General features: G+C 39.5%; 1 protein-coding gene across 1 annotated transcript; it reads right to left on the bottom strand.

Annotated features, from left to right (window-relative positions):
- Window positions 1-925: 925 nt before the first annotated feature.
- On the bottom strand, window positions 926-1,620 carry LOC120075076 (ubiquitin-40S ribosomal protein S27a-like). The gene has a single exon (XM_039028238.1). It carries the CDS (start codon window positions 1,549-1,551, stop codon window positions 1,081-1,083), a length of 471 nt encoding a protein of 156 aa, XP_038884166.1. The 5' UTR covers window positions 1,552-1,620; the 3' UTR covers window positions 926-1,080.
- Window positions 1,621-9,983: the final 8,363 nt, after the last annotated feature.

A 9,983-nucleotide genomic window follows, 5' to 3' on the forward strand; every position in this document is an offset into this window, starting at 1 on the left:
CCAAAAAAAAAAAAAGGAAAATTAAAGTCCAACGGTTTAAGATAATTAACCCTAATTAATCTGGAACTGAGTTGTTACACATATATAAGGAAGCACCAAATAATATTTCATGAAAAATTGTCATTAGCATTTATTCTCTAAAGCTATCATACATTATGAGATATGGATCTTGGACATTTGACAATTGTTGATGCTTCATTTATTCAACATATGGTTCAATGGTGCAAACTTCCCTTAGAGTGACCACCAAAATCTTGGTGTATTTCAAGGCCAGAGAAAAAAATGGATGCAAGTTTGAAACCGAAAGCTAATTGCTAGGAGAAATATCTAATTGGATAAACGGCGCCGGGATTTAGCCTCATCAATTGCTCAAAAGCATAGTTAAAGTTTTGACCCACTAAAATCAGTCTACATGACATCACAACTCAAACCTAGAAAAAACCAACTATTGGATACTTCAATAACCGCCCAATGTTGGAGTAGGACATTCCCAAACTTGATTGTCCCAGTCACCAATAGAAAACTGCAATACATCTTATTCCCGGTATATTCAGTGACATGGAAAAAAAAAATACTAGAAAGAAGCAATTTCTTGCAATCAAACTCAATTGAAGTTAAAATACTCTTCATTAACGTTGAGATGCTACCATGATAATATTAAAAAGGAACAAATGGGTCGAATGATCTTGAAGTATGGAACATACATGAGAAATTATTCCAGAAAAACTTAATAATATTTGCTTTAAGGTACACTAATAGAGCTCCTAAACTAACATGAGGTCCAGGACTGAGACAAACTCATTATGGATAGACCAAAGCATAAGCAGCAGGGTACTGGTCCAAAGAATTAAAGATTTTTCAATGCCGTAATTAGCACACTCATTTGTGAATATAAAACTGCATAACATCTCGAGCAAACAAGCAGTATATGAAAGATGCTTCAATAATATTAACCAAAATTGAGCGTTGATCGTTTCCAAATGTAACATGGTTAATGTAAATGGACCCATTTAATCGTTTGAAAAATCCTAGTATTATCCCAAAAAAAGAACTCTATGAAAATGTAGACATAAAAAAGACCTAATCGCCGCCGGGCTTCTGATACACGTAAGTCAAGCCACACTTGCCACAGTAATGACGATCAAAATGATTGGCCATAAATGTACCGGCTCCGCATTCAGCGTTAGGGCACTCCTTCCTGAGCCTCTGAACTTTTCCCGAATCGTCGACCTTGTAAAACTGAAGAACGGAGAGCTTGACCTTCTTCTTCTTGTGCTTGATCTTCTTAGGCTTGGTGTAGGTCTTCTTCTTGCGCTTCTTAGCACCACCACGGAGCCTTAAGACAAGATGGAGGGTGGACTCCTTCTGGATGTTGTAGTCGGCAAGTGTTCGACCATCCTCCAGCTGCTTACCGGCGAAAATGAGACGCTGCTGGTCCGGCGGTATTCCCTCCTTGTCCTGAATCTTTGCCTTGACATTATCGATTGTATCAGAACTCTCGACCTCGAGAGTTATGGTTTTCCCGGTAAGCGTTTTCACGAAGATCTGCATATTGTCGCAGACGCAGGTTTACCGACGCGACGATGGGAGATTGACAGATTAGGGCTAATTCTGATTGCGAAAGTTTTTTTATATGTGGAGATTAGGTTTTTTGGGCCGGTTTTCCGGGAATAAAGGTTTATTGGGCCAAGATATTCATCACTCATAGCCCGTTTCACCAATCATTTATGTATAGATGAGATTTCTACTAAAATGCTTTAAAAACCATATTACATTAATGCGTTCAACATTTCATTTTTTATTTTCCCTAATATCCATGGTTATTTATAATTTAACCCTCATCTATATATATATACTCTCTTCCATGCACATTCATATTCTCTCTCCCTTATGCATGTATTCTTCCTCATGCTTCAAGACCATTTCTTCTTCCTCCATCTCTTTTCTCCTTCTGGCGCCTGAGTTACAGGCGAAAGACATATGGTGTGAGACGATTCAAAAATAAAGCGAGCATAGGATGGCAAGAATAACGATGATAGACTCAGGGTGAACGAATGACAATGATAGATGAGCAAATGAACGTCGATGATAAACTTGGAATAAATGAACGGTGAAGGCGGACCCAATTTAACTTTTAGTTTTATTTTTTCGTATTTTTATATATAGTGTGATATATATATACTCCTTTTTTAGCTTCAAAATTGATATATATTGTGGTATAATTTGTAACATCCTGAATTTCAGAAAAAAAAATAAGTTAATTATCTAAAATTATTGAGTTTAAATTTCCATTTCACTTGGAAAATTGGGGTTAAATTGAAATAATTGAAAAACTTTTATTGGTTAAATTGAATTTAATTGATTAGATATTCGAACTGATTATTTTGAAAATTTTGAATTTTACTTTCCTTTGATTTTGGATTTTAGGGCCAACTTAAAAAAAAAAAAAAAAAATTAATGAGACAATTAATTTCACGTGGTTTTGGTTTTGAATTATTTAAATATTTGGAAGAATTTAATTTGTATTAAGTTGATGGATCTTATACCTTTAATTTTGGTTTTTGAAGTCTAAATTAAGATAATTTGAAAAGTTAATTGATTTATAAATTTAATGAAATTTTTGGAGATATTGTGATAAAATATTTTATTTATCTTTTCAAATTTGAAAAAAAAAATAATGGAGATTTTTTCGAAATTAAATGAGAGTGTAAAGAGGTCAAAAATTGGGGAGAAAGCATTTCGGTTTTTTAGCGACAGCTTCTACAAAATTGTCAATTGCCAAAGTTTGAACCGTTGGATCGTGCTCAAATTTGGTCATCCTGTTCAGAGTTTCGTGTTGAACGGTTGGATCATTGTTTGAAGCTCTAGTTTATTCATAATCACCGCTGAATAAAATCTGTAAGACTAGAAATTCCCCTTCTCTCTCACTCTTGCAAATCCTCCTCATGCAAGACCCTCACTACCAGCCACTAGCCTAAACAATTTATGTCGTCCGACAGCAGCACCCGTTGCCTATCTATGGTAGCCACGAGCCGTCGCACCATCTACCGCCACTGATCTTTGCCGAAATCTTAAGAAAAATCTTGGTAAGACTTATTTTCTTATTTGGGAGGTGAAATTCACCCATTTGATTTTGGGTTAAATTAGTAACCTCTTTTTGGCGTGAAACTTAGATTCAAGATTTAGAATTTTTGAGGCATTGACCATCAAGCTGGGGACCATTTTTCGTTTTGCAGAAAATTGGTAAAGATCGGTAAGTTTTGGGTAAGTTGTTGGATGATTATTCTTTTGGGTTGAAAGTAATAGTGGAAAATTAAGTTATTGATTTTGGATTTAATTCTTGATCAGATTGGCTAATTGAATCAAGTTTTGGAATTTGTCTTAAACCAAACCACAACTTTAGGTTGATTCAAGTGTGCTAAATAAGTTCTAAGGAAATTTTGTTTTGCGTTTTTTGAGGTAAGTGGTACTATTATCGGTGTCTCTGTGCCAGACGACCTAGTCTAGAATTATAAAGCTAACTAATGGACTCTTGAAGCATGATTTTGTCATTATGTTTTACTTCTTGCATGACAGTTATAAGTATTATGACCATGTTTGAATTTATAATCAGTACTGATATTATGTATGTGGTGCATGAATAGACCAATAAAGCGGTTTACTGTCTCGCCTTGACGCATGTTTTATTTCAGAGGACCTATGGGTCTAGTTTCATGTTTGACGGTGTGCCTACGGGCCGCTAGACATGCGTGAGTCGAAAGGTTCACGTTCATGTTATTTTTCCATGTTTGACGGTGTGCCTACGGGCCGCTAGACATGCATAAGCCGATAGGTTTACGTTCATGTTACTTTTATTTTCATGTTTCATGTTTGATGGCGTGCCTATGGGCCGCTAGACATGCGTGAACCAACAAGTTTACGTTCATGTTATTTTCATGTTTGACGGCGAGCTTACGGGCCATTAGACATGCGTGAGCCGGCAGGTTTACGTTCATGTTATTTTCATGTTTGACGGTGTGCCTACGGGCCGCTAGACATGCATGAGTTGACGAGTTCACGTTCATGTTATTTTTATGTTTGATGGTGTGCCTACGGGCCGCTAGATGTAACGGTCATGCTTGTCCAGGGCCTGTTGCCCATGGCCGCATGCCCAATCCAACCCCCTTCTAGCATATTTTCATGTCCTGTATTGTATTAGTTTAGTTAGCTTGCTTTCTTTACATTTTCATTGTACAGCGAGTGCCACTTGATAAGCAACAGCGCCCTTTTGCATATGCAAGGGCGCCAAGTTGGCTTTTTGTTCAGAATGCACTATATGGGGATAAGACTAACCATCATTTCCTCATACCCGGAGTAGTACTCTATAAAGCCGTTGTTGTTGCTTATTGCTTTTAGTCTACTACAATCTTTCTTTCTTTATTCACACTCATAAATCTTCTTACCGAAAACCTTTTCTTCTAAACCCGTTTTTCTAAAAACCGTTTTCCCTAAAGAGGGTGGAGGTTGCAGAGAGACACTCGGTGTGCCATCGACAGTTCCGTAATCGAGTTGGCTGCTACTTGTTCGTGGAGCGGGAACAAGTGCCGCACAATCGCTAAGAGAAGCTTCCGAAAGAGCGATTGTGACAGTTGGTATCAGAGCCAAGTTGGCTTATAGAGGGAAGATCAGTGATCATGTCGGCGACGAAGACCTGAACGAGTTCCCATGTGGACAGATTGGTAGAGATGGAAGAACAAATGCTCTAACTGAGAGAGGTCCCAATAATGTTCGTTTCCTTGAGACTCGGCTACAAGAAGTTGCCGAGAAAGCCGATGGAATTGATGCGGTGGTAGGCCGCCTAGACGGATTAACCCGTCAGAGAATTGATGATGAGGGTAGAGACCCTCGAGACCAAAAACAGTACGGTCCGGCAACTTTGAACGAGGCGATAGCTCCTCGGGTTCTGTTGCCCACATAGAGGAGCGTGTCGAAGAAGCTGGACAGCTCCCAAAAAGCAATACTTCATATGGTAACCGACCTATCTGAAGACTTTCGAATCGGCCCCTGGATGTTCGTCAAGAGCCGAGATAGCGGATTGTGAGTGCGAGGGTGAATCTCACCAATCCGAGCGGTAGGGAACCAAGCCCCACCTGGGGGCGCAGTGGCAGTAGCCGAATAAAAATCCCAGAAACCGAAACCCTTCTGTGGGGTGCGAGAAGCGAAAGCCCTGGAAAATTTTATCTTCGACCTTGAGCGAATACTTCAAGGCGACGAACACAGTGACTGAAGAGTCGAAAGTCACAATAGCAACGATGCATCTAATTGAAGATGCAAAACTGTGGTGGAGTTCACGATTTAACAGACATACACGGAAGGGACGTTGCATCTATGATACTTGGGATATGTATGAAACAAGAACTTCGGTTCTGCAGTTCTTCGCCTGAAACATGTTGCAGATCTTGGCCTCGACCGAAAAACTCAGAGAGCTAAAGCAACAATAACATTAGGAGACTACGTAAACAATCTTGGCAGGACTCATGTGGACATACGAGATATGTTCGAAAAAGAAAGGTCTTTTAGGCTTTTGTGGAGGGGCTAAACCGAGTGGGAGGATAAGCAAAACTAATACGAACAGAAGGAGTACAGAATCTCCCCTCTGCCTATGCGGCAGCTGAACGACTATACGACCTTAAGCACTGACTCACAAATGTGAGGAAGGCAATCAACAGGTTCCTCAAATTGAGGAAAACAGAACAACGCGGTCCCCAGTCCTCTCCAGCGCCCTGGGGGAGGAGACAAGAACACAGGGGGGGACCGTAAATCATCCCAACGCCGTGAGATCAAGGAAACAAACTGGCGGGGGTCGCCACAAACAGCAATAACAATCACAATCGCCAGCCCGATGTCTTGTTATCATATGTAGAGGGGCCACACAGGCGCGTAATGTCCAAATCACAAAACTGCGTTTAATGCTTTCGCAAGCCACATTGAACACTCTACCGGTACCGGAGACGAGGACTCAAACTAGATGAGAGACGGTACACCGAGCGGCAAATGCGAGAAATGAAATCCCAGGATGGGGGCATTGAATTCCCTGTCTGCACTGCCAAGAAGAGAATATGGGAAAGGCGACAGAGCCACTAAGGAAAGTCTCACCTGTAATGTGGACGTCGCTTGGGTCAACCAAAGATCGGCCAAAAACCACGTATGGTTGACTCTGGGCACCCATAACTTCATGGCAGAAACGGAAGCTCGCCGCCTGAACTTGAATTGGGAAAGAGATGCAGGAAAGTGAAAGCTGTGAATTCCGCAGCCCTAGCTGGATTTCGGGGATAGCGAAGAGAACTCCGGTAAAGTTAGGAGACTGGATGGGCCTCGTCGACTTCGTGATTGTCAAGATTGGAGAGATTTCGATGTGGTACTTGGGGATGGAATTCCTACTTGAACATAAAGTTCATAACCAGTGCCCTCGCCAAATGCTTAGTCATTACCGCGGATCTACAACCGACCGTAGTCAAAGCCAGTATTCAAGCGGCCAAATGGAGTGAGAATGATCTCAGCCCTCCAATTGAAGAGGGGCCCGGCCCACAACGAACCCACGTTCATGGACCACCCAGTAGATCGGTTGAGTCCACTGAAGAGGAGATCCCCCAAGACGATCTATTTGTCTTGGAAGAGTATCGGGACGTCAGGCCGAAAAGCTTGCCCAAGTCCTACCCCCCACGAAGGGGGATTGCCATGAGGGTGAGTTTGTTTGTCAGGGGGCAAAAGCCGCCTGCCAGGAAGGCATATCAGATGGCCCCGCCCGATTGGCTGGGGCTCGGAAACAGTCAGACAATTTGTTAGGTATGGCTGCAGCTTAGCTTTCAATATCCAGCAGAGTTCCGCCGATCGGAAAGGCGGCCTCGAAGTGTGCGCAGACAAGCCACTCCAGGCCACACTTTGGTGACCACTCTTATGCAGCAAAAGTCCTCAGACACATAACTTTCACTAAAGATGGAGCAAATACCCCTGAGATGGCTTCGCGCCCTACAAGAAAGAGCATCAAGGAGAGTGGAAGAAATGGGCTGGTAAGAAGCAGAGGGCCTTGAGTTTCAAGCTGGGGACAAGGTTCTGATTTCAAGCTACGACCGGGACAGTTTTCAGTTTCGAGGCCAGAAGGGACCAACGGCTAGTAAGGAAATATGAGGGTCCAGTGGAGGTAATGAGAAGGCGGGAGAACCTCATATAGGGTTCAGTTACCCTCATGGATGAAGATTCAATTCCTGTCATCCGGGTTGGTGAACCTCCGTGCAAGCCCTACTATCCCGAACCCGAGGATGGACAGCGGAACATTGCTAAGGCGCCCATCAGTTCACGATGAAGAGTTTTGCTGAGAAAGAAGTTGCAACAATCTTGGGTAAACGTACGCGCCGTAGTGGAAGACCCAGACGAGAGAACTGACAGAGTTCTTAGTGGAAATGGAAGGATCTTCCCCGACGAAGAAGATCAGTTGGGAGCGGGCCGAAGACTTTGAAGAATGCAGCTCCGGCCATCGCAGGTTTTGAACAAGGTCGTTGACGGGGACGTCAACCAATTAAGTGGGGGAGAATGTAAAACGGTCAGGGGTAGCTTGTCCAGGCCTGTTGCCCATGGGCCGCATGCCCGCAATCCAACCCCCCTTCTAGCATATTTTCATGTCCTGTATTGTATTAGTTTAGTTAGCTTGCTTTCTTTACATTTTCATTGTAAGTGACACACCCCCTTTCATATGCAAGGGCGCGCAGTTGGCTTTTTGTTCAGAATGCACTATATGGGGATAAGACTAACCATATTTCCTCATAACCGGAGTAGTACTCTATAAAGCCGTTGTTGTTGCTTATTGCTTTTATAGTCTACTACAATCTTTCTTTCTTTTATTCACACTCATAAATCTTCTTACGAAAACCTTTTCTCTAAACCCGTTTTTCTAAAACCGTTTTCCCTAAAACGGGGGGTGGAGGTTGCAGAGGCACTCGGTGTGCCATCGGCAGTCCGTAATCGAGTTGGCTGACTTGTTCGTGAGCGGGAACAAGTGCCGCACAATCGCCTAAGAGAAGCTTCCCGAAAGAGCGATTGTGACACTAGACATGCATATCAAGGCCAAGATAGTACGTCTTTTGGTTTTCCTTTCATCATAAAGAAATCGATGTAGCTGTATGATCCACGAACTAATTTTTTTCTTTGCTCGTGGATGCATAGCTTGATCCCGATAATGGGATCACTTACTGAGTATTTTATACTCAACATTTTCTTAATTTATGTTTTTTAGGTAATGATAGAAACGGACTGACGGTGACAAGAGAGACTTGTGATCGTGCCATATGGGACATGTAAATCGCTTCCATTCCGTTTACGTTTTCAAGCTATTTTAAAAGTTTTGATTTGAAACTCGATGTTGGTCAAAAATCTTATTTGTTTCAAGGTTATCTTTTTCTTTCATATATTTTAGGGACTCCGAACAAAGGTTTTCATATTTGTTATTTACTTTGGAAAACTGTTTTTATTATTTTAATGAAAATTTATTTTCGTCAATGGTCTAAATGTGAATGTAAGTGTGTAATTATGAGTAACGACCCTTATCAGAGTACTCAAAAGGTCGAGTTGTTACATATATATTTAATTTATTTGATATAAACGAAAGTGTTTTTTTTTTTTTTTTTTTTTTAAATTTAGACTTCACGTACTATAATTTATATACTGTGGTGTAGATAAAATTTATGAAGATTTATATTGATTCCTAAAAACCAATGTAAATAAAAAAAATTAAAATTTTATTAAATGCATTTTTCCCAAATTGAAAAATGAAAAAGAATTACAATACATGTATCTTCTCTTTTCAATTGATAAATGAGAAAAAAATATATTAAATGCATTTTTTCCCGATTTGAAAAATGAAAAAGAATTACAATAAATTTATTTTCTCTCCTCAATTGATAAATAAGAAAATTTATATTAAATACATTTTCTCTACCTATCATTAAAGTAGTTTCAAAAATAGGAAAAAATATATAAAAATCAGATATAAATAAATAAAAAACAGTATAATTGTTCAAAATTAACCCTAAAAGTCATTTAAAAAAAAGTAAGAAATTTATGAAATATAGGGTTTTCTTTAGATCTTCTACATAAATTAATTGATAGTAGAAGTGTACTTAATCGTAATATAATAAAAATCATGGCCCTTTTGTATATGCATTTAAAAATTAAAAAAAGGTACTAAATTTTAATATAATCAAAACCAACAATTAATTATGAAATTTTCCATGGTGCAGACTGAAGGGTTGCTTACAAGTTATAAAAGAAAGTTTCGGGCTATAAGGTTTTTTTTTTCTTTGCCCCTTTGTAAGTTCAGAAACATGGGGGGAATTCACATCATGTACAGATTCTACACGTGCCCATGAGAGTGCTTGGTTGTCCACGGTTTGACTAAATTTCTATCACATGGACACTCTTAAGTTTGTGTTGCGTTGTATACTGTTTTTCCTTATATTTTTGTATCTTCAAATTTGTTCCGAAAAACCAACCCCAATTCACACACACCGACACACGCCTGCTAACTCATTTTTACTTCAATTTCCTCTTTTAGATATTTATTTATTTATTATTATTATTATTTATAGAAATAAAGTCAGCTTTTTTTTTTTTTTTACCTTTCAGATATCTATTTAATTAGTAACTACTTTTTCTTTTGGTTTATATTTTTACAAAAGTTCAACGCCTAATTCTATTCAAATAGAGACTTGAAGGTCAGACTATAGCGGTAGTTCAGAAATCCTACTTTTAGGATCAGTTTTCTTTAGCACCTTTAGGATGAGTTCTTATTTTCTAATATGCATATTTATAATGTAATATTAAAAAAAAAAAATATTTGAGGAAAAATAAAAATGAAAAACACATGAAGCTTCCAATTATGACTTATGCAAGCAATAATCTGTCCTTACTTTCTAATAAGAGTTGAATTTTGGGAACAGTGGGTACACGTG

Source organism: Benincasa hispida, chromosome 4 (genome assembly GCF_009727055.1).
Source record: "Benincasa hispida cultivar B227 chromosome 4, ASM972705v1, whole genome shotgun sequence".
Lineage (NCBI taxonomy): Eukaryota > Viridiplantae > Streptophyta > Magnoliopsida > Cucurbitales > Cucurbitaceae > Benincasa > Benincasa hispida.